This window comes from Giraffa tippelskirchi, chromosome 3 (assembly GCF_054371585.1).
Source record: "Giraffa tippelskirchi isolate mGirTip1 chromosome 3, T2T-mGirTip1v1.2.pri, whole genome shotgun sequence".
Lineage (NCBI taxonomy): Eukaryota > Metazoa > Chordata > Mammalia > Artiodactyla > Giraffidae > Giraffa > Giraffa tippelskirchi.
Window position 1 is genome coordinate 23,973,269 of NC_137277.1, and position 26,455 is coordinate 23,999,723.

The 26,455-nt window shown below is 48.3% G+C and overlaps 1 protein-coding gene and 1 long non-coding RNA gene across 10 annotated transcripts in view; one reads left to right on the plus strand and one right to left on the minus strand.

Annotated features, from left to right (window-relative positions):
- The first annotated feature begins 233 nt into the window (after positions 1–233).
- Positions 234–26,455, plus strand: part of SP2 (Sp2 transcription factor) — a 38,437-nt gene continuing 12,215 nt past the window's right edge. For 2 of the 9 annotated variants that reach the window (XM_081582370.1, XM_081582376.1), the window contains exons 1-2: positions 240–1,152; positions 9,668–10,006. In XM_081582370.1, coding sequence (XP_081438496.1) covers positions 9,923–10,006 — 84 coding nt within the window. In that variant the 5' untranslated portion in view covers positions 240–1,152; positions 9,668–9,922. Of the gene's footprint in view, positions 1,153–8,871; positions 9,340–9,667; positions 10,007–13,426; positions 13,474–14,337; positions 17,395–26,136; positions 26,432–26,455 lie in introns of those variants that run through there. The other 7 variants (XM_081582373.1, XM_081582377.1, XM_081582374.1 and 4 more) reach the window with 6 other exon arrangements.
- On the minus strand, positions 592–12,969 carry LOC145542799 (uncharacterized). The gene is made up of 3 exons (XR_014080148.1): positions 12,900–12,969; positions 10,783–10,933; positions 592–1,850 (listed from the first exon to the last, which is right to left on the minus strand). It is a non-coding gene; the product is annotated as an uncharacterized LOC145542799 (long non-coding RNA).

A 26,455-nucleotide genomic window follows, 5' to 3' on the forward strand; every position in this document is an offset into this window, starting at 1 on the left:
CAATATTAAAAAAAAAAAAAAAACAAAAACCCAGCATCCGCCTTTTGGAAATGCCTTGGACGCCCCCTGGTGGCAACATACAAAGGCTGAGGAGCCACCAGTGCCTTCCATCCTGAAAGGATCCTGTGGGGGCTGCCTTTTGGAGGAGGTTTCACAGATCTCCTCCCAAGGGGACTGGGAGTAGGGAGAAGCCGGGGAAAGGGAAGAACTCAGTGGGGAAGGATGAGTGGAATGTCCTCGCTGGAAGATTCCACGGCAGTTGGTGGAGGACAGCCATAGGTCTGGGCAGGGGAACCAAGGGACAGAGGGAGCTAATGAGTCAGTGTTAGGACAGGCATCTCTGGGTAGTGGAGAAGGAGGGGTCGCTCTGTGTGTGCACCTGGAGTGAGGATGGGGAAGCTGCCAAAGTAAAATCCGGGAGATGCATTTTACAGCCTCTGTTAAATTTTTCATGCTCAGAAAAGACTAAGGAAATCTGGATAATTGAAACCATAGATGGACCTGGGAGAAAAAAAAACAACAATGGTTCATTTAAACTAGGTCTATGTCCCATCAAATCTTTCTCTTGGCATGTAAGAGTGTCAGGAATGGTTTGAAAAGTCTGCAACTTTAATTTTTATGTAGGTGGAAAGAGGAGAGATGAGAATATAGAAAACCAGAGGAGGAAAAGAGAAGCAGAGGCTACTGGGAAAATCCTTAAGGCAGAACGAGCAGCCTGTAAAAGGCTGAGTTGGCTGAGACTCTTCAAAAATAACAATAAAGCTTGGGTTGTAGTGATGAGTGAGGATCAACAGATGGTCAAGTGCTGGGACATTGATATTCTTCTAATTTCTGGACATCCAACAGCAGCTGCATCAGATGGTTCCTTTCACAAGAGGTCCCAGAAGGAATATGGAGCTTCTTGAGGGCAAAGACTGTGGTTCTGCCACCATTCCTCCCTCCCTCTGGTGCCCTCGGCATCCTCAGGGATAGATGCTCACAATCTGGTACTGATGAATCAGATGGGGGCAATCACATGCAGAAAAGAAGGAAAAGGAAAATGTCAGGAAGCAGGAAAAACATGGGGAAATGAAGTGGGAACAGGGTTACGAGACAGAGAGGGAAGGATAAGTGAAGTGGAGGTGGAGGAAGCCGGGACTGGAAGAGAAAGAGGTAAGTACATGAAAAATGTTAAAAGGATGCTGTAAGGTATAGTTTCGGCCGAGGCAGAAAAGGAGAGATGATCTCAATGGAGGGAGGTTACCTTTATTCAGGCAAGGAGGGGTGACAGTTGGCCTAACGACCAGGCTGAGCTCGAGAGGCATCAGGGAGGCTTCATATTTAAAGGGAGGTTTGTGGAAGCGATAAGGGAAACGTTAGTCAGGCAGGACGTTTTGGGTAATCCTTAGTTGAGATGGCATTTGTAGTTGAACAGGGGGTGGGAAGTTTCCGGCAGGGGGTGATAAGTCCCCTGGGCAGGGGGCGATAAGTCCCGGGCAGATGTAGGGGGTGGGAGGTTTTGGGGCAGGGGGTGATAAGTCCCAGGTAGATGCAACCGGCCTGAAGCATCAGGGTGGGACTTAAAGTTCGGTTTTGTTTTCCCCCAAGTTAGATGATTCAGCAAGGGCCTTTGAGACCATTGTTTTCTTTTCTAGGCCCAAGGACTCTTTCATTCCAGACCCTGAAATCATAAAAAATGGGAAAAAGGGCGCCGTATCTCTCTGGCTACTTCCTCTGGATAGTTCTGGGTCTGGAACGAAGGATCGTCCTAGGGCCCAGGGTCTCCTTTTCCTGAGGTCGGGGTGAGGCTCTCGAGAAGAATGGACTTGACCCGGTCTTGAGAGATGACCCGAATCTGTTCTTGAAGAAACCTTTGAAAGAGATTGAAGAGACAGGGTCCAAATAAGAGGAATAAAATGATAAGTACCAATCATCCCAAGAAAGGGAGCAACCAAGGGAGGGCCAGTTGGAACAGGTTTTGGGGAGTGTAAAGGTTTTGTAATTCTTTTCTGAATTCTTTTCTGCGGCGTTTGATTCTGTCTCTAAGTTCTTTGACTCTGCCCTGGACTATGCCTGTTTCGTTAATAAAATAGCAGCAGTCCTCTCCTAGGAAAAGTCAGGTCCCTCTCTCTTCCGTGGTGAGAAGGTCCAGGGCTCGCCTATTTTGTAGGGCCACAGAAGCTAATGAGTTAATTTGTCTTTGGACAAAAATGAAGGACTTCTCTACCTGCTCCATATCCTCATTAAGTTCTAGGGACAGCTTGTAGTAGAAATGGGCCAAGGTCAAGATGTCCCCGGTCCTGGTGCCTAGGGCTGCTGCTATGCCAGTCCCAATCAGGAGGGGGGCTATGACAGCTCGTTTTTTTCTGTGGGAAAGTTCCCCTTGGGGGTAGACTATTTGTTCTATCTCTTCTTCTTTGAGGAATGTTAGACCTGGGGTCAGGAAGACCAAGATGCAAGGTCCAGGGGGGTCAAGGGGGAGACATCAATATGTATAGGTCCCGCAGAGAATGAAGATTCCTGGGTTGGTGCAATTATTTGTGCTGTTCCAGAGAACCCAAGCGGAACAGAAGGAGGGAGCGGAGTTTGTAAGACCAGTGTAGTTGGGACTAGAGTAGTTGATACAGGTTAGGTCTGAAGAGGCTGAGAGGAAGACATTGTCACAGACTGGCCCAATGAGTTGTGTAGTTTTTTGTTGGGGAGGGGAGGTATAGTTGCCCTGTGACGACAAGGTTGAGGGTAAGGGAATTGCTATGTGTGGTGAGAGACATAGTGACATGCATATCCAACACTGGGATGTGTGTTGCGTGTACTGGAAGAATTCGAAAGAAGAGTTGAGAAGGCGGGTAAGGTGTTGGTTGTCTGAGGGAGGTTTTAGGAGAGGCTGTAATTGGGAAAGGAGGTCTAGGCATTTGTAAGGCTCAGGGGTTGCCTGTAACTGGGAAATTATGTTCTTTATGACTTGTTCTTGTTTCTTTTCCCGATATTAATCTAGTACCCCACTCCCATCTGAGTATCCCCAGTGGGTAATGGGATAGAAACATATGTTTCTTCCATTTGGCTTATGGCAGGTGCTCACGAAACTCCCTCTCTTCTGTACTTTAACAGTGAATAGGGATTTGGACTTCCGCCCCCGCCAAGGTTCATGGTGCATGGTCTTGGAGCCATATTATAACCTGAGGAATGACATAGGAATAAATTTCTGAGCAGGGACAGGGACTAGCCAGAAGGCAGGGGAATGCAGCAAGGATAAGGAACAGAGGAGTCATGGGTCTGTTAGTTAGGCAGTGCAGAGGAAATAGCACCCTAGGAGTAGAACACAGCTAACAATGTAGGCGATACCGACGAAATGAAGGATCGGTGACCAGTCTTGAGGGGAGACAGTTACTGGGCCCATAGCAAGGACTAAGATTAAGAGTGCAGTTATAGTTAGAGAGACGGGGAGAGGCCAGTCAGGGCGAGGGGCGGAAGGCCCCAAGTTGGTGGTTGCTTGAATCTGAGGAGGAACAGTGTTCATGTATGAGTAAAGAAATCAATTTCATCTGGACTTAGGCTGTAGAAGGTCCCCTGGAGCCATGAATGAGACACTGGCATGGTCAGATCTTCAAAGGAGGTTCCGGTTGGGCCGCTGGTCCAGAGGTCTTGTAGTAGTTGGGTTGGGAACAGTTGTAGGTTAAGGAGTGTCCAGGTCATTCAGTGTCCTCTCGGATGGTTGACAGGGGTTGTCACTGGGTGATTTTTAAGGAGGTGGATCCTGTGAGGGAGACCTGACAGGTGTCAGTTACAGAGGGTAGCGCAGGATCGGAGGTGACCTGTTTTAGGCGAGAGAGGTGTACCCAGGCGACCTTCTCGAGTTTAGCTGCAGTCGGGGTAAGAAGGATGATTTTGCATGGTTCCTGCCACTTTAGGGTTAGGTCACCCTGGGGATTATCAGACAAGTAGACCATGTCCCCAATTTGTAAAGGGGGCAAGGGGGCTTGGGGATCAGGGGTGGGCAAGTTGTTGTTGACGTATTTCCAGAGGGCATTGCAGAGTTCCATCAGCAGAGGGGAGTGTAGGAAGCTTAGTATGGAAGGGGGTTCAGGGAGAGTCCAGGAGGGAGCATGGGCCTTCAGTACATCACCTCAAAGGGGCTCAGCCCCAGGGGCTTTCTGGGCAAAGCCCGTACTTTGAGGAGAACAATTAGCAATAGTTTAGTCCAATCCATATGTACCTCGAGGGATAGTTTGGTAAGAGTTTCTCTGATTATTCATTTCATCCTTTCTACCTTTCCTGAGGACTGGGGATGATGTGGAACGTGAAATTTCCAGAGTATCTGTAAGAATTGGACAAGTTGTTGGGTGACCTTGGACATAAATTCTGGGCCATTATCAGGCTGTAGGGATGAAGGTAGGCCAAACCTGGGGATAATTTCTGTGAGGAGGATTTGGGCCACGGTGTGGGCTCTTTTGTTTGTGGTAGGAAATGCTTCTACTCATCTTGAAAAGGTGTCCACAAGGACCAGGAGGTATCTGACTCTCCGAACAGGAGGCATGGCATGAGTAAAGTCTGTCTGCCAATCCTGTGCTGGGAGGCTGCCTTGCATTTGATGGGTTGGAAAGGATGTAGGTTTAAGGTTGGAATTGGGATTAGTACATTGACAAGTCTGACAGAAGCAGGTAAGGTTATCTAAATATTGTTGGTCAGCAGTTGATATGGGGAAGTGGTTACAGAGGAACTGCTGGACTGTCTTGGACAAGGGATGAAAGAGTGAGTGTAGATAAGAGGATTTCTCTGATGGTGGGAGGGTCGGATGGAGTCAGGGCTAACATGACTGGAGGGAGGGATGGGACAGGGCTATCTCCTTTGCCTTCTGGTCTGCGGCATTGTTGTAGGCTGATATGAGACTTCCCTTTTGATGTCCCCTACAGTGGAGGATGGCGGCTTTGTTTAGTAAGAGTGCTGCCTCTAGCAGTTTGTGGATCAGGTCTGAATTAATAATGGGGGATCTCTTTTGGGTTAGGAAACCTCTTTCTCTCCATAATAGGATATTTGAGTGAAGTATGTTATAGGCATATTTGGAGTCTGTTAACCCTTATATTTTTAGCCAGAGTCAAAGCTCTGGTGAGAGCTATCAGTTCTGCCTGTTGGGAGGTGGTGTGAGGTGGCAGAGGTGAAGCTTCAATTGTCTGGGTCCCGTGACTGTGACAAAGGTCCCTCAGATGATAGCATATCCTGCCGCGAAGGGTGGGGAATTTTGAAAGCTGCCATCAATGAACCAGTGTGGGGTGTCTGGGTCTAGGATGGGCTGATCTGTTAAATGTTGGAAGGGGTTTTGGGTAAGATCTACTGTTAGGCTGCAGCTATGTAGGAGGGGGTCTGTTGTAGAGGATGTGGGTAATAAGCTAGTGGGGTTAAGGGGAGAGCAGGGGGAGAACGAGAGCTGAGGGTCGAGGAGAAAGGCATGTAGGACCTGTACCCTGGAAGGGGGAAGGGAGAGGAAAGCCTGATGTGATAGTAAGTCTTGGAAGGTGTGTGAAGACTGTTAAAGGGGCATGCCTAGAGAGTTTATTTGCTTCAGGTATGAGGGCTGCGATAGCAGCCATGGCCTGTATACAGGGAGGCCACCCCTTGGTCACCATGTCAAGCTGTTTTGTTTTGATAGATAGGCTATGGGAGCCCAGGTGTCTCCGGCACGCTGACATAGAAGTCCCAGGGCCTGTCCTTGGTTGGAATGGGCAAAGAGAAAGAATGGTCTGGTGTGATCTGGCAGGTGGAGAGTTGGCACTCAGAGGAGGCTCTTGGTGAGCTGGCGAATAGGATTGGCCAGCAAGAAGGGGTTAAAGAGGGGCTCATCCAGCCATCCTTTAGTTGCCTCATAGAGCAGCTTTGCAATGAGGGAGAAGTTAGGGATCCAGATACGGAAAAAGTTTAGGAGGCCGAGGATGGACAGGAGTTCCCTTTTTGTTTTTGGAAGCGGACAGTTAATTAAGGCCTGGATTCTATCTGGGGGAATAGTTCTTTGTTGGTGGGATATGGAGAGCCCCAGGTAGGTGGCGTTGGTCTGTACTACTTGGGCCTTGGATCGGGACACCTGATAACCCCAGGATCCCCGGGCCTCAAGGAGTTTGGCAGTATGTTGGAGGCAGAGTTTTCAGGTTGGGCTACAAAGGAGGAGGTCATCTACGTATTGGAGGAGATGACTCAGGGCTAGGTCGTGTGTCTGTAGGTCCTTTTGTAAAGACTGTCCAAAAAAGTGGGGGCTGTCTCTGAACCCCTGGGGGAGAACTGTCCATGTTAGTTGGTGGGAAACATGAGTCTCGGGGTCTTGCCAGGTGAAGGCAAAAAGGGGTTGGGAGAGGGGGTGGAGAGGGATGGTGAAAAAAGCGTCTTTGAGATCTAATACCGTGAAGTGGGTTGCAGTCGGGGATATGGCAGACAGAAGGGTGTAAGGGTTAGGGACTACTGGGAATGTCGGCGTGACAGCCTCATTGATTTTTTGCAGATCCTGGACGAGTCTCCAAGAGTTTGGTCCCTCCCTTACTGCCAGAATAGGGGTGTTGTGTGGTGAATGGGTAGGAATTAAGATGGAGGCTTGAAGAAGATGGTCTATGATAGGCTTAAGTCCCTTGTGGGCCTCCAGGGTGACAGAGTACTATTGTTGGGTGATTATAGTTGAGGGGTCTTTTAGGGTAATGTGGACTGGGGGATGATGTTTGGCTATCAATGGGTGATCAATGGGTGACCCCCCACCTTGGGGGTCTAAGGTGGGTAGATCCAAGGGAAGGTCAGGGGTGAGGGATAGGGACAGTCCAGGTGCCATCTGCATCCAAAATACAGAGACTGTATGGGGGGGGTATGGTAATAAAGACCCCCAATTTGGATAACAAATCTCTCCCTAGGAGTGCCATCGGGCACTGAGGCATTATGAGGTGTGAGTGTATGAGGGTCAATTTTCCAAATTGACAGAGCAATGGAGGGCTGATTTTTGGCCTTAAGGGAACTCCAGAGACCCCCTTAATTGTAAGTTCTGAGTCTTGAGTTGGGCCAGAGTAGGAAGTTAAATTAAGAGAGAAAAAGCGGCTCCAGTGTCTACTATAAAGGAGGTCTTTTCCCCAGCCACTACCCCGTCTACCCTAAGTTCCAAGCTTGTGTCCAGGACATGGGCCAGGGGCCTGGAACCCGGGTCCCGTCATTGGAACAACTCTCGTAGGGTTGGGCTGGGGTTCCAGGGAGAAGTGGGGATCTCTCCAGGGATGCCAGAGCGTCCTTGGGGACAGTCCACTCTCCAGGTCTGGGAGGTGGGGACCTCCCTAGGGATGCCAGGGCGTCCCCGGGGACAGTCCATCTTCCAGTGTCCCCACTGGCCACAGGTTGGGCATGCTTTTGTGGGGAGCCGGGGGTTTGGGCATGCCTTTGCCCAGTGTCCTGACTGGTTGCATCGGAAGCAGGGCCCAGGGCGGGTGGGTCTTAAGCCCCAGTCTGGGATGACTTGGGCCGGGCTGAACTCTTCCCTTAATTGCTGCCGCCAAAAAGGCATATTTAGCTTTTCTCTCACGGTCTTTTTCTCTCTTAGCCTCCTCCTATTATTGAAGGCTACTTCTAGAAGGTCTCTTTGGGGGGTCTCAGGGCCCTTCTCTAGTTGTAGAAGCTTGCGTCTAATGTTAGGGGCGGAGTGGCTGATGAATTGAACATGAAGGTAGGGTAACCCAGCAGGGGTGGTGATATCTAGGCTGGTATACTTCTGGACTGTCTCTGTGAGGCATGCCAAGAATAAGGCTGGATTTTTGTCCGCCCCTTGGGTGATTTCCCTGACTTTATCACAACTGACATGGATATGAGTATTTTTCTGCATTCCTTCTAGACGGCAGGTAATCATATGATTGAGTCTCCTGATACCTGGGTCACTGGGCTGGTACGTCCAGCGGGGATCTAATTGAGGCACTGCCTCATCAGCAATTGGGCTAGCCAGGTCTTGGTTATGTAAGTGATTCGGCGTGGGCTTTCGCTGCTTGCCAGATATGGTCTATTTCATCTGGGGTGAGAGTGGCATTTAGGATATAATATATGTCACTCCAAGTGAGGTTATAGGTCTGGGAGAGTCTCAGGAATTCTTTTCTGTATCTGGTAGGATTTTCAGAAAATGATCCTAACTTTTCTTCTATCTGGCTCATGTCTGACAATGAAAATGGCACGTGGACTCGGGTGGGGCCCTCTGGTCCTGCCACCTCTCTCAGGGGAAACGTGTTGGGTACGTGACCGTGTGGCGGGGGGAGAGGGGTGGGGGGAGGGTAAGTCGGGGAGATGGGGTAGAGGGGTTGAGGGAGAGTCAGGAGAGGTTTCAAAGTCAGTAGGTGAGTTGGATGAGGGGGAAGGAGAGGGTCAGCAGTGTGGCTGGTAGGGAGGGGGCTTGTCCATGGGATCAAACTCTGGGGGTGCAGAAGGTCGCGATCGGGCACTTAGTTGAAGAAGAAGAGCCCTTTTGTTTGGGAGGCAAGGTGCATAGAAGGACCTCGTGGGTGCACCAGGCCTTGCATAGGGAGGGCTTGCTCCGAAGGGCCCAAAAGGGTTTGGGCATATGGGACCTCTGACCACTTGCCATTCTGTTTAAGGAAGTCGGTGAGATTTTGAAGAATGTTAAAGTCAAATGTGCCAAATTCAGGCCAGCGGTCTTGACTGTCCAATTGGTATTAAGGCCAGATCTGTATACAGAGTTGTTTTAAGAGGTTAGCTTTGAGTTCAGGGAATAAGAATGGTTTGAGATTTTTGAGAACACAGGCCAGAAGGGACTCTTTTGGGACAGATTGGCCAGACCCCATAATTGAAAGGCAAGCAGAGGCTCCTATTGGGAGTCGTCACCCGTAGTCACAATAGGAGTTATGAGAAGAGAGCTCTGTGTCGAGGTGGAGCATCCCCCACCATCGCTTACAGAGTGGCCTTAGGCTGGGGGTCCCTGGGACCCAGAGAGGACTGGGTTCTAGGGCGCCTCTAGAACACCATCCGGATCTTACTTTAATCTAGGGGCCGGCTTGAGTGGAGTGTTGCACGTAGAGTGGTCGAATGGCAAGAGTTCCCTATTCCAGAGGTCGTCAGAGAGAGAAAGTGAGAAAAAGGGATAGAGCCAGAAGCCTGCACCAATAAAGCCTTAGGACAAGGCTTGTACCGCTCTCAAAGGCACTAGGCATCCCCGAGGGGAACTTATGAGCCCTGGCAGAAAGTGAGTTTGGCGGGTGTTCACGTTCCCAGATTCCGGGAAAAGGGAAAACAATGAGAGGGAGAGTGAGAGAGAGAGAGAGAAAGACACACACACATGAGTGCACCAAGAATGTAAGGTATAGTGCCGGCCGAGGCAGAAAAGAAGGAGAGATGACCTCAATGGAGGTAGGTTACCTTTATTCAGGCAAGGAGGCGTGACAGTCGGCCTAACAACCAGGCTGAACACAACAGGCCTCAGGGAGGCTTCATATTTAAAGGGAGGTTTGTGGAAGCGGTAAGGGAAACGTTAGTCAGGTGGGACGTTTTGGGTAATCTTTGGTTGAGATGGCATTTGTAGTTGAACAGGGGGTGGGAGGTTTCTGGGCAGGGGGTGATAAGTCCCAGGTAGATGCAAGTGGCCCGGAGCATCAGGGTGGGACTTAAAGTTCGGTTTGTTTTTCTGGAAGTTAGATGATTCAGCAAGGGCCTTTGAGACTGTTGTTTTCTTTTCTAGGCCCAAGGACTCCTTCAGATGCAGTCATTCAGTCAGTCAACAAGTATGTACCATGTACCTACTATATATCAAGCGATGTGCTGGGAGTGGAAGGTGCTGTGGTGGACAAGACAAATATGGGGACTTGAGGGGTGAAGAACAGGTTAACTTTACAAATTAGAAATGGGGAGAAAGTGACAACTTAGAGCAGGAAGAGGCTGAAAGTGGTTGGAAACAAGGCAGGTATCACCAAAGAAGCTATGTCCAAACACACCCATGGAAGAGATCCTTCTCCTGGTTGATGCTGAGACCTGCAGCTGGAACCACCTGCCTGCCCTGGCTCCACGGAGATCGAAGCAGGTAGGATGGGCAGGGGAGAAATTCAGGAAGAGGAGGGACAGGAATGGGTAGAAGTGGAGGTTATAGACTATTCATAGTGGTTTACCTGAGGACCCCCACCAGAAAACACCTTTGGGCTGACAAGCAGTTCTCTAATTTGGCTGCCTGTTGGAATAACCTGAGGAACTGAATATCACCAGGGTTGCACCCCCAGAGATACTAATTTTCTTGGCCATGGTTTAGAATTTATTAAACAATCTCTAGTGAATCTAAAGAGCAGCCAGGGGAAAGCAGGCATTAGGAGCTAGCAACCTTGCCTGTCCTCTCTGTAGAGTCTGGGGGCCATCTGCGGGAAGCGATCTGTGGGAAGAGAAACTGTGTGATGGCTTTAGTGTGTTGTAAGTGAGGCTCAAAGACTCCAAGGGTCCTGACAAAAGTACAAGGGGGTCCTGTCCTTAGCAGGTGCCCCTTCCTCAGCTGTACCTCTGGTGGAAACAAGAAACACGGTGGTCTTTAAAGGGAAGAACCATTTAAACTACTCAAAACTGCTGCCAAATTCTTGTTTTTGCACCCTGCCCCCTACCCACACATGCAAATCCCTCCTGCTTCTGCTGGTTTCATGATGGAGCTTCTGGGGTGGAAGAAGCACAGCTGCCCCAGCTTTCATCTCACAAGAGGTCTGGCAGCAGCCCAGCAGGAAATTCAACCCCACCTCGCCCCTCAAATCCCTGCACCCTAAAATGGCTGACTCATGGAACCCGGGTGGAGTCCTTGGCTCAACAGTGAAGCAATCTTACCTTGAATAATGGCATGGGAACAGAATGTACAGTCTACATAAACAAGTCCTATGTAGATGTAATTGTATGCAAATATTCACTCTTTAGCTCAGCATACATTTCCTGCCAGTCTTCCAGTACTGGCCTCAAAGCTTCCACTGCAGCTCACAGTCTAGGAGAGAAGTCAGAAGAATGAAAGGGGGTAAGGCAGTGTGAGAGAGTGAAGCCCTTTGCCTGTGCCAAGAACAGTCTAGAGAAGGAAAAGGATCTGGCTTAGCAGGAGATCAAACTTTGAGCAGGTTCTTGAAGAATGCATAGGAGTTTACCAGGAAAAAGGAAGGAAAAAGTAAGACAGGAAATAGATGAGTATGTGTTTAGGAATTGTGGAACCTTTTCTTGAGGAAAAAAGGTAGGATTATGGAAAGAGAATAGGATGGCAGAGGGAGATGAAACATGAAAGGTACACAAAGAGTGTGAAGGCCATTGTTTGCCCAGAAAGGAATATGGACTTTTCATCTAGAAGGGCGAAGGGAGCCAATGAAGGATCTTAACTGAAAAAGTGAATTCTTTTGAAGTCCTATTTTTTCAAAGGGGTAGCCTGGAAGAGACTAGTAACAATTATTCAACAATTACAATATACTGGGCATTCTGCTCTGTATTTTATTACATCAACCCTTCATGATAATGTTGTTCCAACTGCCAGTCATGATCAAGAAAAGAAAGTAAGGGAAGGGATAAAATAGGAGGTTGGGATTAACATATACACACAGGGCTTCCCTGGTGGCTCAGACGGTAATGAATCTGCCTGCAATGCAGGAGACCTGGGTATGATCCCTGGGTTGGGAAGATCACCTGGAGAAGGGAATGGCTACCCACTCCAGTATTCTTGCCTGGAGAATTCCATGGACAGAGGAGCCCCCCACTGGCTACAGTCCATGGGGTCACAAAGAATTGGACACAACTCAGCAACTAACACTTTCACCACTATATATAAAATAACAGCTTCCCTGGTGGTGCAGTGGTAAAGAATCTGCCTGCCAATGCAGTAGATGTGGGTTTGATCCCTGGTTTGAGATCTCATGGAGAAGGAAATGGCAACCCACTCGTCTTCTTGCCTGGAGAATCCCACGGACAGAGAAGCCTGGCAGGCTATAGTCAATGGGGTCACAGAGTCATACACAACTCAGTGACTGAACATGCATGCATATATAAAATAGATAACCAATAAGGACCTACTGTATAGCATAGGGAACTATATTCAGTATTTTGTAGTAACCTATGAGGGAAAAGAATCTGAAAAGGAATACACACACACACACACACACACACATCTATATATCTGAATCACTGTGCTATACACTTGAAACTAACCCAATACTGTAAATCAACTAGACTTCAGTATCAAAAAAAAAAAAAAATCAGTGGATCATGGGTAGGAAGGGTAAGTATTGTTTTTGTAAAATTTTATCATACACTCACAGGAGTATAAGTGTACTGGGTGAGGATGCAAATATATTTCTCACCGTGGGGTTATGATAAAAAAAAAAAAAGGAAAGTCACTGCTCTGAAGTGTAGGTGTGAGCAACCTCATTTCACAGATGAGGACATAAGATGCACGGAGTTTCGGTACGCTGCCTCTCCTGTAAGCAGGCCGTGCGAGTTTCGAACCCAGGCTGGTGTAACACCAGAGTGGATTCCTTCTCACTAACGCGTTCCAAAGTTACACATCTTATAGGGAAGATAAACCTCCTCAGGTCGCGCCTGCCAAGTGCTGTACTCACAGCGCTTCATTCAAGGAGGTAAGTGGGGACAGAGGCCAATTCTGTCCACCAGAGGCGCTCGTTAGAATGCATATTTCTGGCGTGCACCGGACACGAGAGGCAGTCCCAGAATCTTTTAGAAAGCTTCAGGTGATTCTGATGCCCGTGTTGGCAGGTTAATGCAATAACCAGGTGAGGATTATGAGGGATTTGAACTGAGACGGTGAAAATACTTTGAGAGGTGTCACGCAGCCCCAACTCCCGCTATTGTGCCTGCCGCCAATGTCTCACTGACAAAGTCGCCTAGAGGCTCACTTCCCTCTTCAGAAGCGATGAAAGGTAAAAAGTTGAATAAAAGACTGGTGGCTTTCAACTCACCAGGCAACGGGTTGAAAGACCGAAGAACAAGAAGCCCCTACCACACCAGGGCGACGCTGGATTTAGGCTCAAAGTAGATGCTATTTATAGGGCATTTGTCGGCCTCACCCTGAGGACTTTTGATTGGCTTTAGGGCAGATCTATCACTCATCTTCTGGATTAGAGGTGGGTGGAAGGTCAACCACGACCAATACAAAACCACTCCTTAGCTAAGCCCCTCCCCATCTAGCTTCCTGTTGCTGTCCATCAACCACCTGGTAGGTGGGACTTTGCCTCCCTTCAGTTGGCTGGCGGACATGTCGTTCACTCTTCAGTAAGCTTCCGGTTGGTGCCCACTACCGTCCATCAGTGACATTTCACAGGTCTATTGGCCAAGCCAACGTCGCTCTAGATGCCTCTCTTTGATTGGCTGATAGTGCTGTCGGTCCCCAATGTACCGAGCTCTTATTGGTGAACGCTGCCGTCGCTCGGGCGGTGGCGGGCTCCGGGATTGGCGGGTGCTAGGCGGGCGGTGTCAGGCTCTCGGTGGCGGCGGAGGCGGCGGAGGCCAGGGAGGAAGATGTCGTAATGACCGGTGGGTCCTGACCGCTGCCGGCGGGGTCTTCCCGGCTCTCAAGGGTCGGGAAGACGGGCAGAGGCCGCAGGGAGAGGGAGCCGGGACTGGGGGTTCCCCCCTGGGGCCGGACCTGGCGCCGGGGCCCGGCTCCGGTAGGGGCGGGGAGGGAGGATTCCCGCCCGGAGGAGGAGCGGGGCTGGCCAGCCAGGCGGAGGCACCCGGAAGGGGGCGTTCGACTCCCCGCCCCCTCGGAGCCCGCTAGGCGGGAGGGAGGCGCTTCCGGGGGCTGGCGAGAGGAGCGGGCACCCAGGGCAAGCCTGGCACCCCGTCTGCCTGGTCGCCGACCCACCTGAGTGTTTCTCGGCCCGGGTCTGTCTGGGTCGGCTCCCTGTGCGCTTGTCCTGTGTTCCAGGACCCTCTTACATTTTGACTCTAGGTGCCCACCAGCGATTCAGTGTTCTCCCGACTGCAGAAAGGGGCGGGGGAATACTTGAAATTCCGACGGCGCCAACACATGGGCACTGATGGGCGTGGAAGCCAACCTAGTTCTCTGGGTAGACAGTCGAGAGATGGTGTCAGGACGCGAAGGCGCTCCCTAAGTAGATGACCTCTCGCTTTAGACTGAGGAGTGGGCAGAAACCTTTTAATATTTTCACTTGCATCTTTGAGCTTCCAGCTAGATATCTGCCAACGCTTAGCAGAATTGTGAGACGTTTAAGAACTTGTGGACAGAGCTCCCAGCCTGTTGCCTGACATCCCGTGGGGGTGGGGAGGGTGGAACTGCCGAATCCCAAAGGCCGGGAGCAAACCTAATGAATGACAGAAGTAAAACAAAATGGATATTTACTTTCTTCCTCCACCCCACCTCCATTCCCATTGCTAGCTTATGAGTCTCAGCCTCCTACCCATGCTTCTTGGCTTATGTTCCGGGTGGCTTTCTAATTTTAGATGAAAAGGAATTGTGTCTTCTCCTCTGGGCAATTGAGAAACCTGTCCTCACGGCATTCCTTGGTTTTGATTCCAAGATACTGTCATGTTTAATTGTTTCTTAATTAACTTGATCCAGGGGGACTCAGTCTGGCTTTTCGCAGTGCATATTGTCCCAAAGTTTGTTTCTTCTTCTGAGGCTACTTCTTGCTCATTTATTTGTTGCTTTCTTAGAGAAAGGGAGGGAGGAGCTGGTAAATCTTCTTTAAACAGTGAATTGACCCATGGTCATCCATTACACGAGTTTCATTGCAGATAGAAGAGGGATGACTGTTGGGCAGTACACTGGCATGCACTAAACTTCCATGCTGTACCTCAGAAGGCATTAAGTATGACAGTGGAGGGCTAAGTGTTGAGTTGGTATTTTGGATAAGATTTTTCAGGCTAGAACATTCAGGGTGTTGGCCAGCTCACAGAGAGGCTTTGAAGGGAATGATGGTTAGTAGAATCCACACCATAGGAGTAATTTAGATTTGATAGCATAAAGAAACCTGTTGTCTGCAATAATGAATATAACGGCAGTGTCTTGGTTTGTTTTGAATTCTTGTGTGCGGTGAAGGGGGTGAATCTGTCAGACAACCTATCAATTGGGCTGATGATGTCAGTGTTCCAGTGGCTTCTAACAGGTATTAATACCTGTTGGAAATGGATTCTCATTGGCTGGGGCAATTGGTAAGTTTTCTAATTCTGGTTCTTCCACTAGGTTGTACAGAGGCTTAACCTCTTTGTTTAAAAGCAGCAACAATGAGGAAAAAAAAAAAAGATTGTCTGACATAATTATGAACCCCCCAGGCTAGGCTTGTAAAGACATGGTCTCTTTGTCAAGGAGACCCAAGTAGAGTTAGTTCATCATTGGAGCGTCACTTCATAGCTCTTCAGGGAGAACTGATGCCAGGAGGAAGAGTTTGGCCTCACTATTTGGCTTCTTATAGACTGATAGGCTCTTTTCTCTCAGATTCTATTAAGTTTGGGCCTCTGCAGGCCTGTCAGAGGAGAGAAGCAGCATTAAGAAGATTCTGGCAAATGTCTGGGTAAAGGAGCTTCCTGGCATAACAGCAGAGAGGACAATTCATTTTGATATCTTTGGCCTTGAAATTGCTAGTTCTTCTGTTGGTGAATAGTAGCCTTTTGGAGAAGTTGTACAGTCTCTTGTAGCCTAAACAGTTGCTTTCGCTATAGGTATGTGATCATTCACAAGCTTGCTTTACGCAAGGATTGCCCAACCAAGGCCTTTTTGAAAACATTTAAGCTTGTTGCAGCTAACCAGTAGACCCTAGTGTTGGCTTGGGTTTAGCAATCTTATAGACCTTGCTCACCCCCATTTCTATGATGAAATGTAACATATTCTTCTAAGATGTAATGTTACCTCTCACACAAATTGGAAGCTTTATGTCCAGAGATTGAAAAATTTAGGAATTATTTTGCAGGAGATAGACAATGGCACAGAATGAAAGGTTCAGAGAAGAACTGCTTTAAAGGGTGCAGAGTATCAGAAAATGTAGAGATGTGAATACTTCTGAGTTTAAATGATTACACTGTCCAATCTGAAACTTCGTGAGCTGCAGACTTACAGCAAAATCTATTTGGAGGCGCTGTAGTATTTTCTTATTAGTGTATTGGGTGTTATATCTGGAGTTTCCCTTTGAGCAGCTTAACTGGATTTGTGAATGTCTTCCCAGCAAGTTCTAAACCAGCTGGGCCGGAAGCCAAGATGGGCTGAGAAGTGGACATCGTTATGGAATGTATTTGTTGATGCTTTTTTGTTTTTGCTTTGCTTTTGTTTTGAATCCACATGCATCTCCTCGAGTGACTTCCTTCTATTGAAGGAAGGGAAAAGAACTTTTTCTTTATTCCTTTCTACACAGAATCAGCACTTAGATCTTTGTATTTCTGAAACATAGTTCAAAGTCACTTTTCTCTGTTAAGAACTGCTTCCTCGGTTATCAGATCTTTTCTTGGCTAGCAGTATTCTCTTGGAGACCTCAGGATGGGGAGGTCTCACTTTGCTGTTTGTCAGTTACCTGTTGAAGCTGCGTGGAAAGATGAATGAAGAAGGTAAAAACATGGGGCAGTACTAATTCAAGGGCACTATCTGTTTGAGTAGGAAAGAGGTTAGAGATTGCCCTTCTGGAGATGCTCCCACTGGTAGATTTGTTCCAGTTGACAGGATTCTGAAATGGAAAATGGGTTTTTGTATTGCCTCACTCAAGGTGAGAAGAGAGCCCAGAAGCAAGCTGAATCAGCTCTGGCAGCTTGGGGACACTGCCACTTCCACTGCTCGTCTAGCTTACACTCTTCCTGGATGTTCTGAGGCCCCCACTGGCCTGGGGGTCGCTTCTCATCAGCTTGGCCTTCAGGCTGGCGTGCTCTTGGGAGAGGAGTGCCGCTCAGGAGCAGAGGAGTACAAAGAACAAAGTGCTCAGTTTTGCTGCTCCTCAGTTTACCCTCTGTGAGCAACTCCAGGCAACGTTGAGATGTCAGAGCTGTTTGCCACAGGAAGAAGGTGTTTGCAGACCCAACTGACTGCTCCCTTTGCCCATCTCATTTCCCTGAGCTGCAGTTTGTTTCAGCATCAGCACTGTATGCTGTCTCTAAGCCAGAAGCCCCACCTCACTGGATGCATCTGTCCCCAAGCCATGATTGAGGCTGTTAGGTGGTCTCTTCATCTCAGCCACGCAGTGAAAACGGCTCAGGAAGGAGTAGGCACTGGCCTGCACACTCCCACATGTCCTCTTTCTAGAGCTTGCTCTGTGGGGTGTTTGTTATCTCTAGGGGACTCGGTGGAACCACAAAGCCGCCTTTCAGAGTATAAATAGGGAGGAAGAGACGGCAGACAGGGCCGTGTGACTGGATGTGGAGTATTCCTGCCCCCAGCTAGTGGCTAACTGGAAGTCTTCTCAGACTAGCCTCAGAACAGACCAAAACACTTCCCAGCCATTAGAAGAATAAATGGTGAGTCTCTCGTCCCAGGGGAAATGAAGTTACCACTCACTTTAACCAGTCGTATCCCAGATGAATGTGCAGAGTGACTCTCAAATGTGTCAAAGCAGAGAAAGCATGTCCATAAAGTTTGTACATGATGATATTCTTTAGAGGGGAAAAAGTGTGTCTTGGTTTCTTCTTTCCTGTTTTTGGCAGAGTTCTGAGGCCCACTATTTTTGTACCATTTCCTAGGACTGTTTCTCACCATCCCCTGCTGGCTGTCCCGTATCCCCACTCACTTCTCTAGGGTCCCTTCCAGTCTGATAGGATGCAAACTAGCAAATGATACGGTCACGTTTTCAGGAGATAGACGCAGGGTGGAGACAGATAAGAGGTATTCAGACAGCAGGGACCCACATCGGCTTAACTCACTTGGGAAAGAATTTCTCCCCAGTACCTGTTCATTGAAAGAGGCACTGAGATGCGGCACCTGGTGTGTGGTGATAAGGTGTGTGTCTGAGGTTTCTGTCCAGAAGAAAGACTCGACTGTGCTGGTCCACACACAGACTCTTGTCCCCATGTGAGGTGACCGGCAAGGTTGAGTTCCTTCTGGGATTGGATCGGCTGAGCTGACCTGGTGAGTGAATGCCAGCGCCTAGTGCCAGGATATGCAGATCTCCTTTGGTTCTTAAATTTTACTCACACTCTCCTGCTCCCCACCCTCCAGGATTCATTCATTCATCCACTCAACAAATATGTATATGAAACATCTACTGTGTGCCAATAGGTAAGGAAGGTACATCTGGTGGAAGACACTAAGTAACTAGTAGATATCAGACAATAAGAAGTACTAAGGGGAAAACTGAATAGAAGACAGGAGAACATGAGGGGTATGGTTTACATAGGGTTGTCAGAGAAGGGAGTTTGAGAAAACCCTGAAGGAGGGAGAGGAAGGATTGAGCCAGGCTTAATCTGGGGAGTCCATGGGGTCGTAAAGAGTCAGACATGACCTAGCGACTAAACAACAACAACAATCTGGGGAGGGGAGACGAGGTGGGAGTGAGAACTCAAGCAGAGAGAACAGTGAGTACAAAGGGCCTGAAGAGGGGCCTTAGCTGGCATGTACTGGAACAGCAGGGAGGCCAGCATGGCCTAAGCAGTGAGTGAGGGAGAGTGACGGCTAAGTCAGAGAGGTCACATGGACTCCTTATGTGTCATGGTGTGGACTTGGACTCTTAATTTGACTGGGAGATAGGATGTATTAGGGACTCTGAGCAGCGGAGTAACAGGATTGCATTTAAATTTGATGGATCTCTGGATGCTGGTTGAGAATAAAACCAGCAGGGACAAAGTCAGAAGCCCAGCTAAGAGACTTTCACAGTTATCCAAGCGAGAGATGATGGGGACCTGAGCCTGGGTGGTAAAAAGAAGTGGTTGTGAAAGCATTCAGATTCTGTATATATTTTGAAGATAGAGCTCAAGTGTTTCTTGACAAGTATAGAGTGGGCTTCCCTAGTGACTAAGACAGTAAAGAATCTGCCTGCAATGCGGAGACCCGGGTTCAGTCCCTGGGTCGGGAAGATCCCCTGGAGAAGGGAATGGCTACCCATTCCAGTATTCTTGCCTGGAAAATTCCATGGACAGAGGAGCCTGGCAGGCTACAGTCCATGGTTACGCAAAGAGTCCAACAGGACTGAGCAACTAACACAGTGGAAAAAAGAAAGATCGAGATGACTCCCAAGGTTTTAGGACTGAATAGCTGAAAAGGTGGAGTTCCATTCACTGCCCTGGGGAAGGTTGAAGGAGGCACAGAATTAGGGAGATAACAGGAGCCCTTTTTGGGGCTAGGGCAGGTTTGAGTTGCTTACCTGTACATCCAAGTGGAGATAACAATAGGCAGTCAAGATATGCAAGTCTAAAGATATGTTTAGGAGTCATCATGACTGGTGGTTTAGTCACTAAATTGTGTCTGACTTTTGCAGTCCCATGGACTGTAGCCCATCAGATTCCTCTGTCCATGGGATTTTCCAGGCAGGAATACTGGAGTGGGTTGCCATATTCTTCTCCAGGGTATCTTGCCAACTCAATGATCAAACCTGTGTCTCCTGCATTCCAGATAGATTCTTTAGCACTGAGCCACGACGGAAGCCCGGACTAGGTCTGTATGAACCTATATATATTATTGGTTTCTAAAGCTACGAGACTAGATGAAATCCCCCAACAAACAGGTGTCGACAGAAGAAAAACAGGATCTAAGACTGAGCCCTGGAGCAGACTAAGCATTTAGAATTTGAGAGACAGACCCAGCAAAGGAGTCTTAGAAGCAGCAGCCAGAGGGGTAAAAGGCCACCCTGCAATCCAAGTGAAGATTCTATTTCAAGGAGGAAGAGGGGCCAACTGTTAGATAACACAAGCCAAGATCTAGGAATTAACCATCCAACTTGGCAATGTGGAGGTCCCTGGCGGTGGGGGTGATTTTTGTGGTGTGGATGGGAGGGGGCATCCTGGCTGGAACAGGTTCAAGAAAGACTGGAAGGAGAGCAATGAGGGACAGCAAATATGAGTGGCTCTTGCAAGGAGTTTTATTTGTTAAGGAGAGAAATAATGGATCTTGGCTGATAAAGGGAATCTTCCTGGTGAAATTGTGGACACACACCTGGGCTGAGGCTGAGGTCAAAGTTTGGGAGAAGACTAGAGGGCTCAATAAGTGGGTGGAGACAGGATCTGCAATCTTTACTTGCCTCTGGCATTAGTCACACCTGGAACTATTCTCTTTTCATGAAAATCAATGTTATGGATCTCTTTTATAGGACTATTCTAATTGTTGGATTTTTGCTCAGAGTATTTTAGAGTCTTTCCTGATCCTTTCTCTGTCTCAGTCCATTGTCAGCTCCCTTTGGGGTCCAACTTAGTTTCCTAAAACCAGCTATGGTTTAGTCTTTCCCTTACCAGCTCTGAATTCTTCCAGGCTAGGCAACTGGAAAAGACTGGGCTTAGGAACTGTTTTGCTGGCTTCAGGCCCAGCTGAGCTGACCAAAATAGCCAACAGAAGAACTGTTTGCACAGAGTGAAATTCCTCTAGGGGAAATGCCATAGCAGACAGCCAAGAAAGCCATAGTTAGGGTGGTAAGACCCCACGACACAATAAAAACCAAGTACCCCCAAGGCCTGGCTGTGGAGTTTGAGCCAAGTTCTTTCTCAGTTGTGGTGTTTCTTTGTTTCCCTTCTCTCTCATCCCCTGGCTCAAGAGTAGTATTCTCAAGTGAAGGACTAGCGAAACAATCCCCAGTCTGATGACCAGGGCCCCAAGGTCCCGTCTGAAGCCTCTTCCTGTTACGTGGTGCTGCCTGAGTCAGCCTATGGAAAGAGCTCTAGAACGAGCTGCACTCCCTGCCCTGTTGTCGGGGGAAAGTTCTGTGAAGGGTGCCATGGTGCATATACACTGGCACAGAGCAGTGACCCTTGCCTCACTCTTGGGGAGCACTTGCCCCAGACATCAGGAAAGTTACAAATGAGCGCTGAAGAAGGACTGGAGTTGGCCAGACAAATGGGAGAGAGCGTGCTTAGGCTCCAAGTGAGAAGATGTGTTGTAGTTCCTGAAATGGAAAAATCTGAAATGTTTACAGAGAGAGTTGAAAGGGCAAGAGATAAAGTAGGAGAGGTGGGGGTGGGGGGGTCAGGGAGGGGCAGTTTGTTTTGGCCTAAGCTATTGAAGGATTTAATCTGAGGGAGTAGTTGAGTGAATTTACATTTTAAAAGATTCTTCAGACAAGATTGTGGAGGCTGGATTAGAGATGGCTAGGCCAGAGGCTAGGGAGCCATCTTGAAGGCTTTGGGCTATATTTTGGGCTGAGCTGAAGGCGGTTAACTCTAGCATAAGGCAGAAGGAGAGAGGTTCATATTTAGGAGGCAGACCCAGGAGGACTTGATGATTGGATGGTGATGAGGATGGAGCTCCGGTTTCGTTGCAATTGGAAGTACCAGAAGAGGGGCTGGTTTAACCAGAAATATGTATTATTCATTCAGCCTTCAGGCATTGGTGTCACTGTACTGTGTAATAGGCTTGATGTAGCGGCTCAGCAGTGAAAACAGACCTGAGCCCCCTGACTTCCGTGAGTGTGGAAGAGAGACATTAAGCCCATGATGATTTAATGCGTGGTGAGGTACCAGAGGTGTTAACCTCATCTCAAGGCTCCTGGAAGGCCTCTCCGAGGAAATGACATGCCATTTACATAGTGGGCTCTTGGGGGAAAAAAAAACAGCCTGAGACCTGAAGGGTGAGTCGAGTTAGCTAGTGAAGAGAGAAGAAAGAGTTCTGAGCAAGGGCAGGGCAGAGATGAGAACAGGGAAGAGATGGGGGCTCTTCAGGGGTCTAGAAGGAGGCCCGTGGTGACTGGGGACGAGCAGGCTGGGGAGAGAATGGGCCCAGGTAACAGCTCGGCATTGGCAGTTCGGTGGCCAACCCAGGTGAAAAGCCCACAGAGGGCTGAAGGTACTGGTCCACCACTCAGAGGGGAGATGTGTAGGCCATTCATAGACCTGGGACTCATCAGCCTGGGGAAGGTACTTGAAGCCATGTGAGTGGGCACAGTCACTCCTGGAATGGGTGTTGGGTGGGAAAGATGATAGTGAGGAACATCCGTATTGAAGGAGTGGCAAAAGGAGCCCCGCAAAGGGAAGAGGTGGCTGGAGAGGTAGGAGAAAATCTGTGGGGATTTCAAGAGGAGGGAATGGTCAAAGGGTCGGGGGTCCGTTGGATTTAACAATGAGGAGGGCCCTCGTGACTTGGCAAGTGCAGTATCAGCAGAGACCTGGGGTGAAAGTCCAAGTGAGCAGGTGAGAAAGGAGGGGGACGGCAGGGTGCTGGCAGCTTTTCCACTAAGTTTGGCCAAGGAGTGAGGAAGCTGCAGCTGGAGGGATGGAGGTGGAGATGAACCATCGTATGTTCATCCAGATCTGGGACACTCACGGTTTTAAATTGGAATTAAGTTGGCTCCTAGTATTGGGAAAAGGAACATCAAGGGTGGACCTGTCGGGCACTGAACACCCCCCAACCCCTGCCCGGAAGCCTTGTGTGACAGCCTTGGAAATTTTCCTTGGAGCCTAAGAGAGCTGCAATTGCTGGTATAGCAAACCACCATAAAACTTCATGAGCCAGGGAACTGGTGGGAAAGTTTTAGCCAACCCAAATTAATGAACGTCTGAATGATAGCACTCTGAAGGAAATGCAGCCTTTTCTTCCAAGAATATGCAACAGTGTCACTTACCAATGTTGCTAAAGTAGGTTTCAGTGAGGGGCTATAAACTGCTGTTTAAAGCAAATGGTGCGATTGAAACAGTGGCAGTGGTATGAAGCAGTTCCCTAACTGTGCCTTAAGAGTCCCTTTGCAGGCTTCATACATTATTTAGCCTAGCTTTGAAATAGTATGAAGGAAAAGTTAAGCACAATTTATGTCCAGATTACACATTTTAAATATAAGGTTCCAAATTAATGAGGTTCTAAAGTACCTTTGATCCTAGTCCTGCAGTTATGCATCTGTACCACTTCTTAACCACTGTTCATTTCCGAACACCAACTGGAAATGTGTCTTTCCCCTTTCATGAGTAATCCCAGGATGTCATTCTGCAGTGGCAGAGAGATGAGTCTCCATTTTGGTTACCCAGGTCCACAGCCTGGGGTCCATAAAGCTCTGAGAGACTCTAGGAGAAAAACCACTGGTTTGAGATCTAGAGGAATATTTCAGGGGCCAGCGGGGGAGGAAAATGAAACCAACCAAGATGGTGCAGGGGGAACACCCTCAGTCTGCGCTGGCGTCAGGACTGTGCTGTAACTTCCTAACTGAAAAACCACTCAGCCCAGCCAAATCTCTAGACACTTTGAGTCCAGGGTGCTAATGACCGCAGAGGAAGAGAGATGGGAAAGGGAGGTGAATAAGCACTGGGTCAGTTTTTATTTTGTTTGCACTCGGTCCTTTTCTGGTGTCCTCCTGTTTCATAACAGGGGATGTCAGAGGGAGAGTCATTCACCATTTTTAGCTAAGTGAACCTGAGCCCAGGGGAGCCTCCTGAAAGAGCCCCTGCCTGCCCTCCCCAGCCCTGCCAGCAACTAACTCATCCTGTGTTTTTATCGGCAACGAGGTTTGAGGATTATAAAAAAATTTAAATTCTCAGATCAGATCATTTCATCCACCTTCCCACCCCACCAGAGGGACACACATCCCGCCTCTGGCTAAATGACTCCAGAGAAGGGAGAACATTACCTCAGGAGGCAACTGATCCCAGCATTTCAAAGTTCTCCCCTCTAGTAAACTAAAATTTCCACCCCACAGTCTCGGTTCTTCTCATTCAGTACATGTGTGGAGTAAATGTCCTGGTGGATACTGCTGCTCTGGTGTCCTGGTCACCACCACAGCTGCCCTCAAGCTCCACTTGAAAATCCGTCTTTCAAAACATCCCTCAGGACGGAACCTGACACTCCAGGCGGGGCCCAGTACAGAGCAGACGAGGACTATTATTTTCTTCTATGACTGAACTTTTGGAAATGCAGTCCAAGACAGCAGTAGCTTTTTTGGCAACCACATCTAGGTTCTGTTGCTTCCCATTTAACTTTGAGTCAAAACCACTGGGGCTTTTTCACATGAGAAACATGATTAAGCTCTGTCTTCCTGTCCTATATGCATGTGATTTTTTTTTCTTCTTAACTCAAATGCAGTGTTTACTCAACTTCAGAGTTTAAACCACCATTTATTGATTACCCACTCTAGGCTCAATAGTTTTCATTACTGACGCCTCCTAGAATCATGCCAGGATGACATTACCTCCGTTTTACAGGTGGTGCACTGAGGCTGGGAGAGGAATGCCCCAGCCGTCCCACAGTCTGAAGGCTCATTTTGTTCTGGAGCCTCATGCTCTTAAGCACTGCACATACCGGTTTTTTTAAGTTCTCTTTGAACCCTAGTACAGACATCCATTGTGTTTACAATCCTCAGTTTTGTGACATCCATAAAGTTAATTTGCCTTCTAGGTCTTTTTGCATGGTTTCCCTAACTTGGGTGGTGGAGAGACTGCTTTGAAGCCATGTTTCCAGCCTGTAGGGCACAAAACCAATGTAGTGAGTCACAAGTGGCATTTAAAAAAATGAAATAGAGTAGAAAAATATCAAAGCCCATCAGATGTAGCAAGGGCAAATTTTATTTCAGGAAATTCTTATTGCATGAGCACAGGGCAGGGAAGTATGTGGGGGTATATGTGCATATCCTGGGTCTTGATGTAAATTGTTTTTATGATTGTGGTTCATGGTCTAAATAGTTTGAACACTGCTCTAAAGGGAAGATGTTTTTTCAGTCAACTTAGGTTGTTTTCACTGTAAGGCTGCAACCTTACTTAATTATATATACACCTCAATCTGTTTATCATTTCATAGATGTAGTTCCTATAAAATTAATTAAATAACTAAAGAAAAGCCAGTAAAATCAACAGCATCATTTGGTGGGGGGAAAAGTTGACTGAACCTAAATTGCTGCTGTCAGTATACATTCAGCGCAGATTTGACACCCTGGCTCCTTGAGTTCTGCACACCCACCCTGCAGTGTCTAGTGTCCAGCGACGTGGTCCTCCCAGGCTTCTGAAGAGCCATCGTCCCTCACTTTGCACAAATGTGCCATGAATTAAATGTGCAGGATTAAGTTGTCTTAAGCCCATATAGTTAAGAGTGTGCCACTTGGTACCAGTACAGTTGTACACACTCACAGAGGCCCAGAAATGTGCAAATCTTGGTTAAGCAGCAGTTACTCAGTCATCTGTAGTTACATGTTCTTTTTTGGCTGCCTCACGAGGCAATGCGTGATCCTAGCCCTGACTAGGGGTCAGACTCATGCCTTCTGCAGTGGAAGTGCAAAATCTTAACCACTGGACCACCAGGGAAGTCCCAGTATATGTTCATTTTTAAAAACTGATCATCGCAGTGAAAACACAAGAATGAAACATTCTGCCAGAGAAAGCATGAGCCTCCGAGGGAAACCCTGCCAACCCGGTCGGGAGACCCACCTCTAGCAGGAGACCCTGGTTGACCTCACAGCAGCACACTGCTCAGGATAGACTGGATCTCAGCACTTAGGTGGAGGCACGTTCAGCTTAGCCCCCAAACTAGACTATCATCCTGCATGTAGTTCTTTCCCTTCTTGTTCATAAGAATACTATGACCACTTCAGTCAAATGCCCTGTTGATACACAGTGAGCTTTTGTATACTATTCTCTCAGTGTAGCCATCCAAAACCCCATAAAAAACAAACAGGTTTGTTCAGCATGACTTGGTTTTAGCAACCCCATGCTTATTTCTTGAGATAACTGTCTTCCTTACCTTAGTAACTGTAGCGCTGTTCAGTCGTTTGTTCTAGGGTTTTGCTGAGGATCAGTGTCTGTAATATTTCAGGATCCATCTGTGTGATCTGCCCAGAGCTGCCCTCTGGCTCCTCACACAGTTTGCTGCAAAGTCTCTGCTTACTGTGGAGTGCAGCTCATGTGGCCTCAGGGCCTGGAAACCCTTTAAGGCATTGACGAGCCTGGTTACTAACCTGTCCTGGGCTGCAGTTCCCGCTTTACCTTTTTTTTTTTAACCTTTTCCCATTTAAGAATCATTCTCCCAAAGAGAAGCCAGAGACCAGCCACACTGTGAGTGGTTCCCGGGGCTCAATGCCTGAGCCGTTCTGCCTCTTCCCGTCTCTGAGTGATACCCTTCTTGTTTCTGTACTTCCTGAAACCTGCTTTCCAAAGGTCTGCTGTTGCTGCTGCTAAGTCGCTTTAGTCGTGTCCGGCTCTGTGCAACCCCATAGACGGCAGCCCACCAGGCTCCCCTGTCCCAGGGATTCTCCAGGCAAGAACTCTGGAGTGGGTTGCCATTTCCTTCTCCAGTGCATGAAAGCGAAAAGTGAAAGTGAAGTCGCTTAGTTGTGTCGGACTCTTCGCGACCCCATGGACTGCTGCCCACCAGGCTCCTCCGTCCATGGGACTCTCCAGGCAAGAGTACTGGAGTGGAGTGCCATTTCCTTCTCCGTTCCAAAGGTCTGAGGTATATACAAGTCTGACTCTCTGC